Source organism: Anomaloglossus baeobatrachus, chromosome 1, assembly GCF_048569485.1.
Source record: "Anomaloglossus baeobatrachus isolate aAnoBae1 chromosome 1, aAnoBae1.hap1, whole genome shotgun sequence".
Taxonomy (NCBI): Eukaryota; Metazoa; Chordata; class Amphibia; order Anura; family Aromobatidae; genus Anomaloglossus; species Anomaloglossus baeobatrachus.
The window spans coordinates 919,410,698-919,434,285 of record NC_134353.1 but is presented as its reverse complement, the minus strand read 5'-3'; the positions used below and the strand labels follow the sequence as shown (position 1 = coordinate 919,434,285).

Genomic DNA, 23,588 nt, shown 5'->3' with positions numbered 1-23,588 from the left:
GCGTTTCCATAACGACAAGGCAGGAACTTCCCTGCCACAGTGCTGACGTCAAGGCAGAGCTGCTTGCCTCTGATTGGCCACCGCTCTGCCACTCAGCAGCGGTGACAGGAAGTTCCTCCCTCGTCGCTATGGAGGCAGAATCACAGCGTGGAACGGAGTGGAGCGGCAAACTACAGCACCCAGGAGGCTGGCGATGAAACGTAAGGTACACTATGTTATATGCTCACCTTACCCTCCGTTCCATCGCTGGCCTCCTGGGTCTTGTAGTTCGCCGCGAGGACGTCGCGATGTACCCGGGAACTACAAGATCCATCAGACCGCCGATGGAACGGAAGGTAAGGTGAGCATAATACTGTGTGTGCGTGCATGCGTGTGTGTTTGTGTGTGTTTGTGCATACATGTGTGTGCTTGTGTGGACTGCATGTGCGGGTCAGAGCACGGTGGATGGATGAAACCGGAAGTGTGTGGGGGTGAGAATTTCGCTCGTACAGCAAAGCTTTCTCGTAAAGCGGGTTACAAATTTACAGAAAGCTTTGCTTGTTAAGCGAAATTCTCGTTATGTGGGTTACTCGTTAGGCGAGGTACCACTGTATATATATATATATATATATATATACTATTTTTACTTTTTTTTTATTTGTTACATTTTTCACATTCACTTTTTTTTGCTTGTAAACATGAAGGTAATACTTTTTTGGGGCATTTTTTATATGTGCATTTTAATACATTTTGTTTCTATTGGAAAGCTAATGGGTAAAATGTAGGAAAAAACTCTACAACTCCCCAAATAATGTGTGCACACTACGTACCCTTTAATACATGCATAAAATGCTGTGAAACTTAATTCATTATAAACAACTATACAACAAAGTATAAGGCCTAAAATAATTTTTATTGAATAAATTAAAATAAAAAAAAATTACATATGATACGACGTCTGAAAATGGTGGTACAGGAATGGATGAGAAGGACTGCAGAAAAATAACCAACATTCATATATAGAGAAAACAATTTTTGAAGATCTCCACTTGCAATAGGTAAATAACTTGTAGTCCTGAAGAAGTTTTCCTATGAGACGTACGTTGGGGCGATAGGAGTAGACGTAAACAATTGCATATTTACTCTGTAAGTGATGTAATTTACCCCCTGTTGTTTGGTCACATATACCTCTATTGTTTCTGGCCTGGCAGTATAATTGTTTGCACTGTTATCTATGCTTGTCCCTAGTGTGACACTTGCGTATTGGTTTACTTAGACCTTCACCTGGGCATGCTGGATTATATATTCTTAAAGGGACAGACTATCTCCATATACACTTGCTGTATCTTACATGTTTGATTAAATTGAGACCTTCAGGGGGTTGTTACATACTTGCTTTTGCACTAATATATTAAGGGACTGATTTTGCATTATTGCTCTTTGATATTAGATAAAACCCCAGTGCAATTAATAGTATTTACTTAGCCTTTTAAATATTTATATAGCAACACATGCAATAGTTGTTCTTTCTTGTGCACTTTAGCACCTGACACTTTATTCCACTTATATAATTTATTGTGTCAAAATAGTTCTTCTTTTTGTAGCATATATATTGATGCACTAGCACTTTAAAATTTTGAGTAACTTTTCTTGGTATATATTTTTACATAAAGAAGAAATATCTATTTTTGATACAATAGGTCATTTATCTATTGCATGTGGAGATCTTCAAAAATTGTATACTCTATATATGAATGTTGGCTATTTTTCTGCAGCCCTTCTCGTCCATTGCTGTCCATTTTCAAACGTTGAATGTAATTTTTTTTTTTTTCTTGATTCAAAAAAATTATTTTAGGCCTTATACTTTTTTGTCTAGTTGTTTAAAATAAAATGTGTGGTTAAAGGGAACCTGTCAGTAGGCTCAGTCATCTTAAGCAGGGTCACAAGGAGAGGAAAGAGTAGGTAGCGGGTTTTCTCCTATCTTATGGCTATTTAGCCTTATCTTGTGGTTCCTCACCTACTTGTGCAACAACGTTGTTGTGGCTGGCTGGACTATGTAGTCCTAACATTCATGTCATCTAGCAGCTGCGATAGCCGATTGTGGTGGTTCATTGATAAACATTGATTATTTGTGTCTATTTATATTTGGCTATGTCTGACTATGTACACTTTTCTAATATGAACCAATTTGGTCTTATGTATTCCTCTGAGTGTACTTGACATACAATACCAGCCATTTATTAATAATCAAAAGTAAAACCTGTTTTTAGTACCATGTATCATTACTACCTTCGGATATACAATCCTATTTAAGATCATTATGTATGTTGTACTTATTTCATCCTTCTTCTCTGCACGATTTCTAAAGCTTAACATGGACAAAGCAGAGTTCATTGTCTTTCCTCCTCCTCACTCATCTCCTCCAACAAGCCTTTCCATCAAACTCGATGGTTGCTCACTCACCCCAGTCTCACAAGCTCGTTGCCTTGGAGTAACCCTCGACTCTGCTCTATCCTTCAAGCCACACATCCAAGCCCTCTTCACCTCATGCCGATTACAACTCAAAAATATCTCCCGGATCCGTGCTTTCCTTAACCAAGAATCTGCAAAAACATTAGTGCATGCCCTCATCATCTCCCGCCTCGACTACTGCAACCTCCTGCTCTCTGGCCTCCCTTCCAACACTCTTCCACCCCTCCAATCTATCCTAAACTCTGTGGCCCGCTTAATCCACCTCTCCCCTCGCTACTCCCCAGCCTCGCCACTCTGCCAATCCCTTCACTGGCTTCCCATCGCCCAACGACTCCAGATCAAAACATTAACCATGACATACAAATCCGTCCACAACCTGTCTCCTCCCTATATCTGTGACCTAGTCTCCCGGTACCTACCTGCACGCAACCTCAGATCCTCACAAGATCTCCTTCTCTGCTCCTCTCTTATCTCCTCTTCTCACAATCGCGTACAAGATTTCTCCTGTGCATCCCCCATACTCTGGAACGCTCTACCTCAGCACATCAGACTCTCCACTACCGTGGAAAGCTTCAAGAGGAACCTCAAGACCCACCTCTTCCAACAAGCCTACAACATACAATAGCCCTCAGTCCAGTAGACCACGGTGCAACCAGCTCTGTCCTCACCTATTGTACCATCACCCATTCCCTGTAGACTGTGAGCCCTCGCGGGCAGGATCCTTCTCTCCTCCTATACCAGTCTGTTTTGTACTGTTAATGATTGTTGTACGTATATCCTCTCTCACTTGTAAAGCGCCATGGAATAAATGGCACTATAATAATAAATAATAATAAATAATAATAATTTGTGGTCCCTGCTGTATTTGACTGAAATTCTTGTCATAATTTCAATCTAAGCTCTCTCCCCAAATGAAACCCACTATTTGTGGGGTACATATATATATAACAAAGGCTCCATTCATTGTCACACCGCCCCCTTTGTTGTTGTGATGATTTTAATTCACTTTTTTCTGTGCTGTCTTGCATGTATCACACTCAAAATAATAAATACTTTGTATTTTTTCAACAATTGTGTGTATCTATGATATTATTGCGTGAATTTACAGACTTTTGGACTGAGTCAATCTTTTTTTGCTAATTTATGATATGGTGATTTCGGTCAGCTCATGATCTGTATATGATGAATTCCTGTATTTCATATTTTCTAATGCTTCTTGATATTTGTCACTTCCAGAGACAAGGCCTAGTTGAGCAAACAAATGTCCACCGGATCCATAATGGCACCACAGCACACACATTAATATGGTGGTCTGGGTATAATGTTATACATATACAGTGGGGAAAAAAAGGATTTAGACAGCCACCAATTGTGCAAGTTCTCTCACTTAAAAAGATGAGGTCGGCCTGTAATTGTCATCATAGGTGACCACAACTATGAGAGACAAAATGAGAAAACAAATCCAGAAAATCATCGCATCTGATTTGGCAAGATTTTTTTCGCAAATTATGGTGGAAAATAAGTATTTAGTAATCTAAAAACATGTAAGATTTCTGTCTCTCACAGACCTGTAACTTCTTCTTTAAGAGGCTCCTCTGTCCTCCACTCATTACCTGTAGTAATGGCATCTGTTTGAATTTGTTATCAGTATAAAAGACACCTGTCCACAACCTCACACTTCAAACTCCACTATGATGAAGACCAAAGAGCTGTCGAAGGACACCAGAAACACAGATACACAGGTGGTGATGCTGAATTGAATAACATGTTAGTACACCCCTGTGGGCGTGCTAACATGCTAAGAGGGCGGACTAGTCAGGGGGGGGATATAACGCCCTTGCGACTAGTCCCTGCGCTCATTAGCATACGATAAAAGATCTTTAGGAATACTTTTTCTAAAGATCACTTTACATATGCTACTAGATACAAGGACTTTTAGGCAGGGATTAGCAATATGCACCCAGAACTACTCGTGGTCCTGGGTGCATATTGTGTGATGCCCTGGACTAGCCAGGTAGTCACAGGTAGGCCCTTGCACAACACCCGTCCCTTAAAAAGGTGTCATCAGCCACCCTTAAAACCCTAGTCACCTCCCTCAGGATTTGATGGGCACACCAGGGGGCATGCCCAGGCGGTTGGACACGCTCACCGAGGAGTTCACAGGTCCTGAGGCAGGAAAAAACAGTTAGATTAGTTTGAGGAGTGGAGTAGTGAGGTTCAAGTGCAGAGGCAGACCTGTGCCCAGGTCTGCCGCAGTCTAACAACCGGTGTCTGGGTTGGAGCCCAGTCACCTCTGGCTAGGAGGCAAACGGTGGCCTCAGCCTGCAGGAGCCGGGAAGATGGCTCGGTGGAACCGTAAGGGACCGGGGCAGGGTAGTGGCCCGCCGGTACCGAACCGGGGAACCGACTGGAAACCGGAGCACAAAAGGGGGGTACGCAGACCCTTCAACTCAGTCCAGAAACCAGTGGACCCAGTTAATTAACTGATTGAGGTCTGGACTTTAGGTCTTTTCCCACCCAAGTCACGACTGAAGACAACAGCCCACCGAGAGGGATAAAAAGACACCGCTCAGGCAAAGAGATCCCACGGGCCAGCGTCTGCGGGCAAATGGGCTCTCCCGACACACAACACCGGGGAGCGGGCTCCCGTTGCTGAAGCACAGGCTGTCCACAGCAACAAAGAAGGTGCAGGAGAAAGGCGGAGACCACCAACCCGAGTAGGGGACCAGACGCAGCCGGCCGACCACCATCATCTTAGTTTACCAGAGACTCTTGTGCATCTGTAATAGTGAGTACAACTGTGCCCTTGGGACACGCATCGCCCTGCACCGCCAAGCACCGACATATCACATCCATCGGGTCCCGGGGCCATCACCCCTGCCCACGGAGGGGTTAACACCTTTGCTGCGCAACATCATTCCCGGGTGCCTAGTAAACAGCAGCGGTGGTGTCCACATTCACCACAACCTGTGGATGGCGTCACGAACTCTAACAAAAACCATGGCCTTGGCCGTAACCCTAAACCCCCTCAAAGCGCCAGCCCCTTTCAGAGTGAAGTGACCCCCGGTCCGGAGGCGCTCGAGCCACCCACAAACGAGCCCGGATCCGAGTGGCTCGGCTGCAGCCGAGCGCGGGGCCGTACAATTGCACCTGACAGGTTCCCTTTAAATAAATACAAAGGGGGTGACATGTGTAAAATCCCCATGCATCTATGAGTTTCAGGTGCTCATAGCATCCTCAATGATGATTAAGGGTGCTGTGAGCACCTGAAAAGTGTAGACGTTCTTTACTCAGTAAAAAAAATTGCACGTTCATGGAGCTGGACACTTTTGTTTTAAATACCTACATAGCCATGTCCTGGCAGAGAAGCTGACCCCTGTTCCGGATAACAATGTGGCAAAGGTGAGCTGGATTTCCTTATCTCCATGATTATAGATATGACTACATAGTGGAATAAATGTAATCTCTGACACACAAAGAACGGTTATGCCACTCATTATTTGATTATTTTGTAAAAAATAAATAAATAATTGCCAAAGTGGATCATATAGAAGCCAAATATAAAAAAAATATTATTATTATTATTATCCTTTTTTTCTAATTTTTCTCATGTTTTAGGTTAGTCCAGAAATTCAGGAAAACATGAACTGTTTGTTTGAAGAATATGATGGGAAAACTACCGAAAGTTCTGCCGTCGATATCATCCAACAAAAGGTAAGGCCGGTATGGAGTCAAACCGCAAAATCTGTATTTGGTAATTCTCCCACAAATGCACACCATGATGGTAATGCCAGTAAGTCGTAACATGTTCTACCAGTGTCAAATTCACTTTTCGGACGCCCAGATCCTAAATAGCAAATATTATTTAAATGATATGCGCTGATTCTCCTTGTGGGGATTCAGAACATTTCTAGGAAAATGAGTGAAATTAGTACACATTGATTTAACCCTTTAAGGACCGGGCGATTTTTCAGTTTTGCGCTTTCATTTGTTTTTCCTCATATTCCAAGAGCCATAATGTTTTTTTAATTTTTCCATTGATATAGCCATGTGAGGGCTTGTTTTTTGCAGGACAAGTTGTACTTTTGAGTGACACCATCTATTTTATCATATAATGTAATTGTAAGTGGGAAGAAAATTCCAAGTGTGGCAACATAGCAAAAGCAGTGAAATTGTTTTTCAGACTTTTTGTTACAGTATTCATTTTGCCATTTTGACAATATGATTCTTCTGGTCAGATACCACACATGCATAGTTTTGTTTTATTTAAGTGGTAAAAAAAAGTCTGACGTTTTGAAATTTATTTTTTTTTGCTTTTGTCATGACTTTCCAAGAGACCTGTAACATTTCAGTTTTTGGGATATAAAGCTTTGTGAGTTCCTATTTTTGCAACACGTGCCTTTGTTTTATGTATATTATTTTGGGGTGTATACAATGATTTGATCGCTTGTTGTTAATTTGTTTTTGTTGTTAATGCGCCAAAAAACTACAATTCTGACTTTTTGATTTTTTTTTTTCGTCATTATGCTGTTTACCAATCGGAATAATTTATTTTACCTATTGATAGATCGAACTTTTCCAAATGCAGGTACCAAATATATGTATTTCTTAATTTTTAATTTGTTAAAATTGGGTGATTTTAACTTTTTTATTTTTGGGGATCTAAGGGGTAAGTTTTCTCCTTGTGGAGAGTGACAAGCCAGGTCTGGCATGCCAGTATGAGGAGACTTTAAAACCTTACGTAATCCTCTGTGAAATTGCACATGTATATTGCCTCTCCAGAGAGGAAGAGGATTTGAATAGTGATGAGCGAACCCGAACTGTAAAGTTCGGGGTCCATACCGAACACATAATGTTCGTGCACATGATCCCGAACATGAGCTTTCCTGGGAAACTCGTGTTACAGTTCGGGTCCAGTTCGGGTCCAGGGGCTGTAAAAAAAACAAAAAAAACATTATGATTATACTTACAGATCCCGCGACGCGTCCTGCAGACCCGCTCAGCCACTGCTCCCGGCCGCTTCTGCTTCCGGGTCCGTTCATTAACTTCCAGCAGTATTCACTGCACTGTTCATCACATGGCGGTCTTCGGCTGTTCAGCGGTGACGTCAGGGCTTGCCCGAGTCCATGGCTGGAACTTTGACTCTCACTGTGTGAGTCTCGCATTGGTATCACCCAGCACGGTGCACAGGAGCGGGTCATCTGCATGTATTTCCATGCAGCTGAGGCGTTCCTGTCAGAGTATTAGGCCATGCTGGGTGATTCCGATGCGAGACTGCACGAGTCATTGCAAGTGGAATCATACCCTCAGTGTCAGCCTCCTTCTCGCTCTGTAGAGACGGTTGTCTGTACAGAGCGATGAAGCAGTGCTGACATTGCTCTCCCTGTGGACTACGTAGGACTAAGGAGATTTTTATAGTAAACATGGAGTCTCTAAATTTTTTTTTGTATTCTTTCTAATAAAAAAAAAATTTCAATGTGTTGTGGGGTTTTTTCTTACTGTTTACTTGAAATTCATCATGCCCATGTCTAATTTGGCGTGACACCATGAATTTTGGGCTTGGTACCAGTTGAAAATACAAAGCTGGTATTAACTCCTTTATTACTCAGCGTGCCACCATCATCAGGGCCGCAGGGCAAGCCGGGTAAAGCGCTGGGAAATGGCGCTAAGAAACAATGCACCATTTCCAGGGGCGGCTGCGGGCTGCAGATTTTAGTGTGGTGGGCCCAGAACGCTTGGGCCTTACCACGCTGAGAATTCCAGCCCCCAGCTGCCTGGTTTTGCCTGACTGGCAAACAAATACATTGTTTCTTAGTGCCATTTCCAGGTGCCTTACCGGCTTGTCCAGCGGCTCTTATGGCGGTGGAACGCTGGGTAATAAAGGGGTTAATACCAGCTTTATATTCTCAGCTGGTACTAAGCCCAAACTTCATGGTGTCATGCCAAATTAGACATGACCACCATGAATTTCTGGTAAACAGTAAAAAAAAAATGACAACTCATAGAATTTTTTTTTATTAGAAATAAAACAAAAAAAAACATTTAGAGACTCCATCTTTATTATAAAAAAAATACTTAATCTGACGTGGGCCACAGGTACAGCAAAAGCAGCTCTGCTACATCGCTCTGTACAGACAAGCATCTATACAGAGCGAGAAGCGGAGAGCATTGTCAGCTCTGCTTCATCACTCTGCACAGACAAGCGTCGCTACAGAGCGAGATGCAGGCTGACACTGAGGGGTATGATTCCACTTGCGTATGACTCATGCGAATCTCGCATTGGTATGACCGAACACGGCCTAATACTCTCCTAACAGGAGTGCCTCAGCTGCATGGAAATACATGCAGCCGACCTGCTCCTGTCAGGAGATTGTGCGCTGTGCCGGGTGATACCAATGCGAGACTCGCACAGTGAAATTCAAAGTTCAATCGAGTCCATGGCAGCCATGGACTTGGGTGAACCCTGACGTCACCGGGAACATGGCCGAAACCAGCCGAAGACTGTCGAGTGATGAGCAGTTTAGTGTATACCCCCGGAAGTTAATGATCGGACCCGGAAGCAGAAACGGCCAGCAGACAGCGGCTGAGCGGGTCTGCAGGACACGTCATGGTCATGGGACCTGTAAGTATAAGGACAATGTTTATTATTAACTATATTCTTTATTTTACAACCCCCCCCCCCCACCCCATCCTATGATATTCCTGTTCGGGGTTCGGACGCAAGTTTACGTTATCTTCGACCCCGAACACGGACTGTACAAAAAGTTTGGGCGAGGCTCCCATCCTGAACATCGGAGGGTTTGCCCATCACTAGATTTGAACTCTAGTGTCATCTATTGGAAGTAGTAATCTTAAAAGTCAATATCGAACCTTTAACGAGCCTTGCCATATGACTTAGGATATAAGCCAAACCAGGATCTCAATATGCAGACACTGTGTTTCGGGGTATTGCCCTTCATCAGCGCAAAGTATGAGATCTGATTTGGCTGGACGAGAAGCTAAGCTAAATCAGATCTCATGCTTTGCGCTGACATGGGGCAATACCACGAAACACTTCATATTGAGTCTGGTCTGGAGGAGCTTGGAGAGTTTTCCTTTTGTCTATTTTCCCCCTTTCCTTGTGTTTTATTATTGCAGTGGTGAGACTAGTACCCTAGTCAACCTTCTCACTAGCAAGGGTGAGTTCAGGGCAAGCGAGGTTCTATGCACTTGAATGGTGATGGAGGGAAGGACCTGTATATGGACGTTAGGGAGTACAGGGATTAGCCAGGGCTCACCGTTGTATTGTATTCCCTGTATCCCCTGTATGCTGCGTTGCTTACCGGGAGTTCCCTTGAATCTGGCGGAAGCCCAGTAGTCACTGTGTGACAATAGGTAGCACTAGAGTTCAAGCCCTCTTCCTCTCTGAGGAGGCAATTTGCATTTTTTTAATTTTTTGTTTTTTTACGCTTTAATGTATTTAATAGTCCCCTTAGGGAACTTAAACCTGCAATATTCTTATCACTTGTTCAATATTGTTCAATATACAGCAATGCCATAAAATTAATTTATATATCAGAAATCAGTCTCCTATGAACACTGGCCATGGGCTGGTTTTCAGAGTACTGTGATAAGGGTACTTTCACATTTGCGTTCAGCGCAGTCCATCACTATGGAGCATAGTGCAGTCTGTTAATGCACTGCGCTATTCTCTATAGACTTGTATGGAAGATGCACTGTAATGCAAGTGTCAGCGTTGCATCCGCTGGACGACGCAGCGTCGTTATTTTGACGCTGCGTCGGGCGGACGGAACGCAGCATGTAACGTTTTTTTGAGCAGCGTAATCCGCTCTTTCTGGCTCCCTGCACACATATCCAGGATATACATCGGGTTACTAAGCAAAGCGCTTTGCTTGGTTACCCGATATTTAACCTGGCTATGTGTGCAAAGAGCCAGCGCTAAGCGGTGTACGCTGGTAACCAAGGTAAATATCGGGTAACCAAGCAAAGTGCTTTGCTTAGTTACCCGATATTTACCCTGGCTACGTGTGCAGGGAGCCTGACACTTACCCGTTCGGCTCTGCCCCCTCCCGCACTCCACTCCGCATGTACACACGCGCACATACAGACACACACACCCCGCACACATTCTCGGCGGCCGAACGATCAGTTGATCACCCGGCGGCCGGCTGCTGTGAGCGATAAGCTGATCACCCGGCAGCCAGGTGATCAGCTGATCGTTCACAATAGTCTGCCTCCGATAAAACTGTAAAGGAAAAAAACATCAGTTTCTGTTGTTTTGTACGATCCGTTGCATCCGTTGTGCCACTATATGCAACGCATCCGTTGCATCCGTCACACAACGCAATGCAACGGATGCCGTTCAACGCAAGTGTGAAACTAGTCTAACAGACATCGGGTCTTCAGCAGACCCCTGGTTGTTATGACAACATATCAATGAGCACAATGCGCCCCCTGCTGGTACACGTTAAGTGCCACTGTCAGAGATTGGAAGAAGACCCATTTCTTCCCAGTTGGCTCTTACCTCAGAAAGAAGCAGCTGCAAGTGACACGCCCACCGGGGCCGTGGGGCACTCGTTACCGGGCCAGTTCTGTCCTGGACGGATTTTGCAGTGGCAAAGACAGGTTCCGTGACCCCTGTGGTGTCGTTATAAATGGTGGTGGGGAATTATTTACAGGGGATGATAGTTCATGATGCCATCTGAGGTACTCGGCCACTTATAGCCGACACTGCGGGATGGGACTGCTGGGGCAGATGGTGACGCAGCTGAGTTGGTATAGCTCTCCCCAGGGCTGTTGGGAATAGTAGTCTTTACAAATGATGGCGAAAGTCTATGGTGTGGAGATGTAAAGGTGGGTGCAGGGCCGGAGGCACAGGCAAATAGATGAACAACACATGGATGTAGTCTCAAGTGTTATGATCCGGAACCATGGAAGACCACCATAAATCATTGGCAAAAGATGACAAGAGCATTGGCAACTAATCTGGCCGCCATCCCCTTACTAACAATCACAACTAGAAGTAGCCGAGGGGTGAACTAACATCCTGTGCACCGCGAACCCAGCCGGAGAACTAACTATCCTAAAGGTAGGAAAGATGAATAACTATCTGCCTCAGAAAATAGACAAGAATAGCAAGCCACCCACATTCAAAGACTTCGGTGATATAGGAAAAACACAATACACAGGTAGATGACAGGATTAGCAAAAGGTGAGGCCCCCGCTGACTAAAATAGGAAAGGACAGGAAAGGGACAGATGGTGGCCAGAGAAAAACCCTGCAAAATACCAACTTCCTGATAGTACAAAAAGGCCCTCAGGTCGCACGATCTGAACTCCGTCCTATACCAGGTGCCCTTGTCATACCAATGAACAGAAAACAAGAATTCTAACAAATTCAACAAGCCACAAACACATGGACCCAAAGGAGCTATACTCCACACAGAACTGCAGGGAGTTCCTCAACAATCCACTGAGGGGGAAAATCCCTGGAAGGAAATAAACTGAAACCAACCACAACAAATGACAAACCCAGATAAACAAAAGAACCAGACAATAAATAAAGAGCAAGCACTTATCTGGAGTAGATGTGGTGTAGAGCAAGATTAAGCAGGCTGGAGATACAAAGAACAACTGACATCCGGCAACAGCCTGCAATCAGACCAGGACTTAAATAAGCAGAGAGTTAGCAAAGGAAACACCCACTGCACAACACACCTGGTCCAAGTCCAAACCATTCCTGGCCACCAGAGGGAGCCTCCCAGCAGCCAAAACATAACTAACATTCACAACACTCAAGATTTTACTCACTGTTGAGAGTTCCTGGTTTACATTGTAGCGCCCCTGAGACCCTCAGGGCACTACAGGGAACTGCATCCTCTTGGGGATGCAGGACCTACCCCCTGGGACCTGGAGTATCAGTGCCTTTTCCACCAATACACAATCTAAATCCTTGTTCTCATCTCCACGCTTCGCATAGAGGGTTAACCACGTAAGGGGATGGTCGCCATGGGAACGAGTCCCTGGGTATAGCCAGCCTGGTGGGAGGGGTCAGAGAGTAGTCTGAAGTGGAGTAGCACACAGGGAAGGTGTGCGGACGTGCCTGAGCTGGGTCCGTGTAACGGTGACCCCGGGGGCACAGGAGAGAGGTTGCCATATGGATACTGAGATACAGCTGGGACCGGAGCACGCACGGGGCACAGAGCCCTAGGTCAAGCGCAAGTTTTAGACTGTTTGACAAATTCCTGGCCGGTGAGGACACCTTCACGGACTTCACTGAACCAAATAATCTGGGGGCAATAGCAGTAAACTAGGATTGGGGTTCGGACACTTACCTCTCCGCAGGGTCCGCACTGCCTACCGTACGGAGAAAGAAACTGTACCCCACAATGGACAGTCGGGGTCCCCAAACGCTCCACACTATGGGGACTCAATCTACAGAGAGTGGCGGGGGCAGAACAACTTGGGGCACTACATTGGCACTGGTCCTCCGGGGACCTGACTAGCAAGCCGAGGGCCCACAGTGAGTAGAGACTGTTAAAGACAACCTGGTATGGTCTCAATTATTGCCCCTCTACATCTCCCAGGCACTTCCCTACCTGCGGAGGGCCTACCATCATAGCTGCTGCTACCACCAGCCCTGGGAGTACCTACATTAAGCAGTGGCGGTTCTCCATCCCTAACCGCAACCCGCAGGTGGCGTCATATGACAAACTCTTATCTCCCTTGTAAATAACCCCCATTAACTAAAGTGGCCCAGAGCACGGGACCGGGCAACGGCCACCAGAGAGACATTTCCATTTGTTACCGCCCAGGACCGAGTACCCCCTTCTCTGGGCCACTACAACGTGACCAGTCAAATGTTGCCCCCGGAGTGCTGGGTCCTGCTGTGATGGGCTCCAGCTGATCCCTGGATAGTTCGGAGGCACAACCCTGTACACCCTTCTGTGTTCCTTCCCTGGTCGTCTTCCTGCGCTAGCCTCTCCTGCCTGCCCCATGCCTACGCACACAGTGCCCAGTGCCGGTGTCTGTGGACCCTGTCGGGTGGTTTGAAGCTCTGTCCATTGGCTCTATGTGATTACCTTTTCACTGGATGTGTAAAGATGCGGCTTCGGTGCTTGCAGTATCCTTAGCCTCCAGTTTACTAGTTGAGCCTGTTGGTTGTTCTCCACTAGTCTAGGGACCGGTGCCCTGATGCGGCCAAGTCCCTCCACTACGGTATGCCGACTGTGGATCGAGGCCACGGGTGTATGGCACATTTCCCGTGGGCTCTAGGACCCCTTCTCTCCTCAACCTGGGTCGAGCTGCCCAGCTCCAGACCACAGGTCTTCACTCCTCCGCTCCTCCTTCCTATCTGACTAAGTTTCTACAGTCTGCTCCCGCTAACTAAACCCCACCCCCAAGCCGGCTGAAACAGAACCGTTGTCTAATGGGTTGTCACTAAGGAAAGAGTGTCTGTGTTTGTGTGCAACAACCTGTGACGTCCTCCTTACCCGGGAATTGGATACCACACCTCTGAGGTGCAGTACATCTATGGCGACTGGAGCCTCAGGGGCACCACACAAGTCCCCTGTTGTGTCCTCTATACTTCCTCCTCTGTCCGGGAGCTGTGGTATGTGCTGACCATGAAGTGGACCAGCTCTATATAGTTGGAAATATCAAATTAGACACTAAATAGGAGAGACATTTTCACAAGATTAACTCAGAAAACTGAACATTTATTTTTAGTACATCAAATTGTGGATCTTAATATTCCATGATTTTTTAATTAAATCATACTTTGCGGGAACACCCCATTAACAATTAAAGAAATAAGTGAAGTACATGTTTGTTATTGACCATACTTAGATACGCAGGAGGATTTGGGGAGTACACAATATATTAATCCTGATTTTCCGGTATCTGTCTATAGTTGCTGTGCTGTGGGATACAGAACTACACCAGTTGGGAGAACACAGCATGGTTCCTGGCCAACCACGCAGTGCCCGTGAGCTGCTGTAAGAAGAACGAGACGGACTGTCAGGGGAAACTGGACGCCCTCAACAAGATCAACACCGAGGTAGGATGGTGACCATCCGCTGGCCAATGAGATGGCGTCATGTTCAAGTCTTCCAGAACTCAAAAGTGGTTTTAACCCTCAACTGGTGAGGTGGGGTTTGCAACACCCCAGGGAAAGTTTGTTCAACTGGCATTCATTGGAAAATGCTGGTATGAATCATCAATGTATTACATTTTCTGATACTTGTGGGTGTCAAAACTTTGGTATACTCATGTGTAATCAATCGCCAATAAGAAAACGATTAAAACAAACGTGATCTTTGCATTTTCTGTAAAAATTAGAGATTTCTAAACACTGGGATATAGGAAGCCCCACATCACCAGCTGCGTGACAAAAATCCCACCTCACTAGTTGAGGGTTAAGGGGCTTTCCCGATTTTTGAATTTACATTTTTGGTAATCATGGCGCCCTTTAGACCTGGCAGCAAAAACCATTGGGAAGATGAAATACGCATAATATAAGGGCTGATGGTGAAATATCACTGTTCACAGTATCCGAATTATGGTGGAAAACCACTGTCATGTCCTCTTGCGATTTAAATCTCTCTACCCCATTCATGATCATGTATTCTGCCATTTTCAGGTTTTGTTTCCCCCCCAGCCTTTATTCTGCAGTAACAATGACCTGTAATCACTTTTTTAATTTACTGTATCTTTGTTGCAGCAGACTGGCATTGTGCATCGATTGTTATATTGTCTTTGTCCAGATTTATGAACTATATGTGATATATTTTTTACCTGACTTTCCCCTTTTTTCTAATTATAGGGCTGTGAAGACAAACTGGCGTCTCTGATACTCATGAATCTGGAGTTGCTCATGAAGGTGGTATACGTTTTTCTCTTAACAGAGGTAAGTAGAAGAAAGGGCTAGACATGGAAATGTTTGGGCCCTTTAATAAATAAGTCATGATACCCCTTCACTCCTACCCAAATAAGTGTTCAAAATATATGATGTAACTCAAAATTTGTCTCAAGATATCTGATCTGGATGGGGTGGGAATGGTCTTCTTAAAGAGGTGTGTAATATATATATATATATATATATATATATATATATATATAGTTGATTCCCAAGGGGGAGCTTTTCGTAGATATGTTAGATGGAGCTCTAAAAATCTGTCTGCAGTAGCTCCACCTAGTGGTGGTAGTAAGAACTTTATTTTTTGTCACTACTACAGAAAGTGAGGAATTTGCTCTACGAGGGAACACAAAGCAATATTATGTTCATGATAAGATTATCCACCAGGGAATTGGGAAACTTGTCCATAATACATCAGTGTAGCTTGGGTTTATTGGCTTCTGTCTCAGCAAGTGCTTATTTTATCTTTCAGGCAATAATTTTACTCTGCTTGTTCATCAATTGGTGCAGAAATAAAAGAAGAGAATACGAGACGCTCTAGAACCGCTCCGGAACATCCTCTAGAATGATGTAGGAAATGGGGGAAAATGTATGATAACTCTTTTGTAGGAGGTGGTGAACTACGTCCACTCCTACATAGAACTGCTATTGTATTACAAGAAAAATGTATGTAAGTGTGTATTGTAAATAATGTAGGATGTAGAAACTACAAAAACCCTCAAAGTGGCCCTGATCCATTCCCGCCTTGACTAATGTAATTCTCTATTAATTGGCTTCCCCCTCACTAAACTTTCCCCTCTCCAGTACATCCTTAATGCAGCAGCCAGGGTCACCTATCTGGCTAATAATTGCTGGGACTCTTCCGCTCTGTGCCAGTCATTGCACTGGCTGCCCATACATTATAGAATCCAATATTAATAGCTTGTTCTCACCCACAAAGCTATCCACAGTGCGGCACCCCCTTACATTTCCACCCTCATCTCTGGCAGTCACCCTACCCGTTCTCTACGCTCTGCAAACGACTTTCGACTAACATCCACACTAATCCGAACCTCCTACGCCCAACTCCAACACTTCTCCCAAGCTGCATCAATCCTCTGGAATGCTCTACCTCAAAAAACTAGGATTATCCACAACTTACACTGCTTCAGACACTCCCTGAATACAAATCTTTTTAGGGTGGTCTATGACCCTCCCTCATCAAAGTCAGTTCATATATATCCCCTCCACTATTTCTCTGAACATAACTCTCCGTCAGACTCCACCGCAGCCAAAAGCATCACAAAGATTGGCTGGTGACCAACTCATGCAGTATTTATCAATCCCCCATTTCTTCGAGATTGCTGGACCATCGTTGTAATTAAGCACCAGTACTTTGTCACCCCCACCTCAACCTATTGTAGATTGTAAGCTCTTTCGAGCAGGGTTGTCATTATTTTTGCTTTAATTATTGATTTTCAATAAGTATTAGTTATGACTGTTTTTATATTAACCCCTTAAATTGTAAAGTGCTGCGGATTATATTGGCGCTGTGGAAATAAAGATTATTATGAGTAGTAGTTGGCTAACGCCAAAAACATGTGGGTGTGATAAATTTTTTTTTAAACCACTACCATGGTGGTTTGGTTTTTAACTTGATTCAATAAAACATAAAGAATTTTGTCCATGAATGTGACAGTAGAATTTTTTTTTCTCTATTTTGAATATTCCACTAAGGGTTTTGTTCCACGGTTTTGTACGGACGAGTGCATTCTGATAAAACATCGAATTGCTTTCACTCTAGTGCAAAACTATGAGGCAGTGTCCATCTGCGATTGGTTTCTCATGCCATAGCAGTATGTTGCGTTTGGCAGTGAGTATTGGCTCACACCGGCTCACACCCCCCCATAAAAGTCTATGTGAGCGTGTGAAACATTGCACTGCCCTCGCATGTAATCCAACCGCAGTGCGATGTACGCAGAGACAGGCAGCAGAGGAGATGGGGAGAAAATGCTCCCTCTTCTCCGCAGCTGTGACCCGATCACAAGATCACATCACAGTCGCATGACTCTCGGCTGACGCTCGCAGCAGAGGGTCATTAACATATCGCTTCTGATGCCCTCACATGGGAAGCTGTGCGCAAGTGGAACGTACCCTTAGGCTGAGTCCACACGGGGATTACTGCGAGTGCTCGCATGACACTCAGTACACGGTCGCAGCGCAGCGGGAGCTGAGTGTCATGTGAGTGTCATGCGACTGTGGTCCGATCGTACGATCAGACCAGAGTTGCGGAGGGGACGGCTGGCACTGCGAAAGGGGAGGAAGGGATTTATCTCCCCATCTCCTCCGTTGCCCTCTGATGCGAGAATCTCACCGCAGTGCAGTGCAATGTTTCTCTCTCCTCATAGACTTGAATGGGTGCGAGTGGAGCAAGATCGCATTCCACCCGCAGCATGATGCGATTGTTCTCTCGGTCCAATTTGGGGTAAGAACACAATCGCTCATGGGAGCAGCTCCATAGAGTAATATTGGTCCAAGTGGAATGCGATATTTTTTTTCAATCACATTCCACTCGCTCTGTATTACTCGCCGTGTGTGCTGACCCTAATAGGATGTATGGAACGATGTGCACAAGTTAGGAGGTGGTGTAATAGTTAGATCTGACCACCAGATGTCGGGATTGAATGTGAATTGACTCTTCCATGTAAAGCTCCTTTCTGCGGAGATTATTGAATTCTTTCATTTTACCGTATTTTTCGGACTATAAGACACACCGGACCATAAGACGCACCCTGGTTTTAGAGGAGGAAAATAGGAAAATAAAATTTTAAGCAAAAAAATGTGGTCATGATACACTGTTATGGGGCGAGGATCTGCTGCTGACACTGTTATGGGGTAATGTCCCCAAATTCTCTACTAAGGTACCCCATCCTGGTAATGATCCTCCTGCCTTGTATATGATCCTGCTATAAACCCCCATCCTGCTCATATACCCCCTCCTGTTCATATACCCCCATCCTATTGATATACCCCCATCCATCCTGCTCATATTCCCCCATCCATCCTGCTCATATTCCCCCATCCATCCTGCTCATATACCCCCATCCTGTTCATATACCCCCATCCTGTTCATATACCCCCATCCTGTTCATATACCCCCATCCTGTTCATATACCCCCATCCTGTTCATATACTCCCATCCTGTTCATATACCCCCATCCTGTTCATATACCCCCATCCTGTTCATATACTCCCATCCTGTTCATATACTCCCATCCTGTTCATATACTCCCATCCTGTTCATATACCCCCATCCTGTTCATATACCCCCATCCTGTTCATATACCCTCATCCTGCTCATATACCCCCATCCTGTTCATATACCCCCATCCTGTTCATATACCCCCATCCTGTTAATATACTCCCATCCTGCTCATATACCCCCATCCTGCTCATATACCCCCATCCTGTTCATATACCCCCCATCCTGTTCATATACCCCCCATCCTGTTCATATACCCCCCATCCTGTTCATATACCCCAAATCCTGTTCATATACCCCCCATCCTGTTCATATACCCCCCATCCTGTTCATATACCCCCCATCCTGTTCATATACCCCCCATCCTGTTTATATACCTCCCATCCATCCTGCTCATATACCCCCATCCTGCTATATGCCCCTATCGTGCTCATATACCATCCTGGTATATGGCCTGTATCCTATAGCACAGAGAAAAAAAATATACGTTTATACTCACCTGTTCCTCACTCCATGCAGCAGCGATCATCTTCCTTTCTGCACCACTGATCTGTGTGTGCGGAGCCGTCCCCCTGCAGCACAAGATGTCTTCCTGTCTGTGCCGATCAGCTGACCGGCACAGACAGGAAGACATCGCGTGCTGCAGGGGGACGGCTCCACACACGGGGACGGGTGAGTTATACTGATTCACTGCACCCCGCGCTGATGATGACGCACGGGGGGCAGTGAATACAGCCGCACATGATCACTCCAGGCTGTAGTTGCCAGTGGTGATCATGCGGGCCGGCTCTTTACTATGCGCGTTTCACCGCTCGTCCTCTTCTGCGCTGAGAAATGGGCGGGAGGATGGGCGTGCATATGTAATGAGCGGGCCCACGTGGTCACGGCAGGTGCTGCTACAGCCTGCTCGTGCCCCCGATGACCCTCTCCACCGCAGCACCCTCATTCCCGGCCGCAGCCCTATAGTCAGACCATAAGATGCACCCCCAACTTTCCCCCAACATTTGGGGGACAAAAGTGCATCTTATGGTCCGAAAAATACGGTATTTAAACCTTTTGGTGAGAGTCTATAGTTTGTAGATCTCCTGTTTTTTTGAGGGGATCACACCGATTATAGACTTTCTCACCAATAGAATCCATGGGTGTAACTTTCATTAAAAAGTTGTTCTCCTATGTCAATATTTTGTATTATGTTTTATACTTTTTGCAATGATCACGGTTTTATCTCGGTTTTAACAAACTAGCAATAAAAGTGATTTTAATCAGATGGCGCCATTGGACTTCCTATCTAGTACACTTATCTAGAGACCCAGTAGATGATCCGCCTACGAGCCGGCAACAATGTAGCTCCCATCAGTCTGGGACTGTCCGTATTTGACGGCTTAGTCCCGCTGTACAGGAATACCATGTTTCTCAGTTTATAAGATGCACCGAATTATAAGATGCACCCCAAATTCAGAGGAAATGAAAGTTGAAGAAAAAAAAAGAAATCTGTCTTATAATCCGGTGGTGTCTTACCGGAGGGAGCGGCAGCGGTGGTGGAGCAGAGTGACAGGAGGCAGGGACGGTCGGTGTCCGAGATGCTGTCGGCTGTGCTAGAGCTACTGTAGCTGGGGTAGCTGTGCTGGGGCTCGGGCTGCGGCAGTGGAGGTGGCTGCGGGCAGGAAGAACTTCAGATAAATGGCGCCTGGAGTCAGCACAGATTGAGCTCTCGACTCAATGGAAAGCCAAGATGTCATCTGCACAAGCGCCACCTACGTATGCCATTTTTTTAAGATCCTGGAAGATAAATGGGCTGGAGGTGGCGCGTGTGCAGATGAGAGCTTGAGCCGAGAGCTCCATCTGCGCACACGCCAAATCTGGATGGCATTATTTGAAGTCCTCACCGCCTGCCCTGCAGCGCAAGGCCAGCCGCCGCAGACCCTGCACAGCCGCCCTAGCACCAGCTGCCGCAGACCCCACACAGCCGCCGCAGATCCCGCACAGCCGCCCCAGCACCAGCCGCCGCAGACCCTGCACAGCCGCCCTAGCACCAGCTGCCGCAGACCCCACACAGCCGCCCCAGCACCAGCCGCCGCAGACCCCGCACAGCCGCCCCAGCAACAGCCGCCGCAGACCCCGCACAGCCGCCCCAGCACCAGCCGCCGCAGACCCCGCACAGCCGCCCCAGCACCAGCCGACGCAGACCCTGCACAGCCGCCATAGCACCAGCCGCCACAGCTGCACCAGCTGCTGCAGACCCTGCACAGCCTCCGCAGCCCCGCAGTATTGCCCTTGCCTCCTGTGAGCCCTCTCCACCATCACCGGTGAGCTACATTCAGATTATAAGACGCACCCCTCACTTTCCCCCAAAATTTTTGGCAGGAAAAGTGCATTTTATAATCCGAAAAATACGGTATTTAGTTATTGTGCTTTCATTTTTTTTTGCCGTTTTTCAAGACATAACTTTTTTTTAACATCCATATAGTCATATACCGTAGTCATATGGGGGGGCTTGTTTTTATGGGAGGAATTGTAGTTTTCAATGTCACCATTCATTTTACTATGGAATCTAGGAAAACAATTCCATGTGGGATAAAATTGTGAAGCCCTCCACCTCTCCAAAAAATGCAGTTTTGCCATTGTTTTGGGGGTTTTCTTTCTATGCTGTTTATTGTGTGATAAAAATGTTATTGAAACATTATTCTCCAGGTCAGTACGATTGTAGCTATCCCAAACGTGTCTATTTTTCATATTTTTGTGGTGAAATAAAAGAAATTTAATTTGTAAAAAAAACAAAACTGACTTTTTTTTAGGATGTTTATGATATCTATTAAGCAATCAATACGTTATCTTTTTCTCAAGCGAAAACGCTGATAAAACACTGAAAAAGTTACTGAGTGTCTTCTGGGCATGTATTATCCTTCCCATTGACCTCTATTGTAAAGTATGCAGAGTCACTTTGTAGAAAATGTCTAAAAAATTAAGAAACTATATTATTGGAGTATTTGAAAGCCTGAAAAGTCTAAACATGTGAACAGCAAATCATTTTTCCCATAACAATGAAAATAAAGATTCTTTTGAGTTTTATAAGTGCTTTATTTGAAGGGGACTTGCTTTAAAAATGCTGGAAAAAATGTAGTGTGAACATACCCTTAACTATGTTGTAGAAGAGATCCCATCTGGTTACCCAAGTTGTAAGCATTAGATTGCAAGATCACGCCCCTAACAATGAGACAAGTCCATAAAAAACATCCAATTTCCCCCACTAGTGGACCAGGACATTCATGATAGACGGCGACTAATTGGAAATTGTAAAAGACTTCAACCTACTGGGATCAATGATCTCTCAAGATGCGACGACACTGGAAGTCAATAGGAGAAGAGCTATGGGCAAATCAACAATGACGTCACTGGACAAAGTCCACAAATTGAGGGACATTTCACTGGTGACGAAGAAATGGCTTGTACATAGTCTGGTCTTACGGCTTGTACATAGTCTGGTCTTACGGCTTGTACATAGTCTGGTCTTTTCTGGAGTAACATATGGATACGAAACCTGGACGTAAAAGGAACAAAACAGAAGAAGAATCAATGTCTTCATAATGTGGTGCTGGAGAAAGATATTATCAATACCATGGATGGCAAGAAGAACAAAAATAAACTTTAGAACAAATCAAGCCAGACATGTCACTCGAAAAGATCACCAAGCTACAACTTGCCTACTTTGAACACATCATACAAAGAAAGCAATTACTGGAGAAAAACCTCATGATCAAAAGAATAGAAGGAACAAGGAGAAGAGTAAAACCAGTAATCCGATGACTTGATACTATCAAGATAACAGGAGAGAAGACCCTGGTGGATCTATCTAAGCTGCACAAGATCGATCTTCCTACAAACCGTTCATCCATCAATTCGCCATGGCTCGAGATCGAGCTGAAGGCCATTAAATAAATAAGTCATCAGACAGACACATGCAAACGGATAGTTTGGTAAAAAAAATTGTATTTTACAAGACTGCTAAAACCACTAAGCTCTTTGCTTCACACTGTAACCATCAAGCATGTTGCCTTTCGTTAAGCTGAATTCCATTTCAGTTTCTTTTCTGATATAGGAAAAAACATATATTTTTCATCTGATATTAATACATTTTGAGTCCATGTGCCTGTTTTTACTCTACGTGTCATCTGTTTTTCTCGTACGAGAAAAAAAGTCTGATGGAAATTTTCTTAAGCTTCTACTATAAATCATTTAGTAAAAAACAGACCTTAAATCGGTAAGTATGATCTTTAAAACCATTCTCGAACGTATGTGTCAATTTTTTTTTCCAGACCATTGGTACACACAGAGAATTTTAACCATGACGTTTTTTGCCTCCACAGTGAGTGAAATGGTTGGATTAACACCCGCCTAGATTTGCATTCTTTCCACTATTCCTGAGTGGGCAAGGTAGAGACATGAGGGTCAGTGGATGCTCTTGCCCACTGGCCTAGTTGTCTTCAGAAAGACCGTATGGATCAGGGCACATCCCATTAAACGCTCGCACTTCTGCCCCTAGAGCAAAATAGTACTCTGACAACATAGGGTGAGGCAACCACACATTAATAAGCCTTTATTGGTTCACCAACAGGCAAAAACATATCTTACTTTCCCAACAAAACATAAGATGGTATGATCAACAGAATCTGACCCTCCTGCTGGCCCCCCAGGGATTACAATCTTCGTGACTTTGGGGCTTCCAAGGCCAACTATCCCAGCCAGCAGCACAGCACTTTTCACAGGCACCTACTGACAAGAGATACTGGTAAGCTTAGGAAGCTGACCAAGCACAGAAAGATATCTAACCAGATGTCCAAATCGTCCAAACCTAGGATCTCCAAGCAAATTTGTGGACTCAGCATTGGGCAGTGAAGTAGTTTTGTTTTCCTTCAGCCAGAACTGTAGCTCCCTGGCTGAAATCCTGTAGAATATCCAAAGTGAAGCAGTTCTGTGATCCCTC

General features: G+C 45.0%; 1 protein-coding gene across 1 annotated transcript in view; it reads left to right on the top strand.

The window, feature by feature from the left end:
* The window catches only part of LOC142256777 (tetraspanin-36-like), a 62,744-nt gene that overhangs the window by 26,917 nt on the left and 12,239 nt on the right, over nt 1-23,588 (top strand). Inside the window, exons 4-6 of the mRNA XM_075328701.1 lie at nt 6,070-6,165; nt 14,362-14,508; nt 15,274-15,357. Of these exons, the coding sequence (XP_075184816.1) occupies nt 6,070-6,165; nt 14,362-14,508; nt 15,274-15,357 (327 nt within the window). The remainder of the gene's footprint in view (nt 1-6,069; nt 6,166-14,361; nt 14,509-15,273; nt 15,358-23,588) is intronic.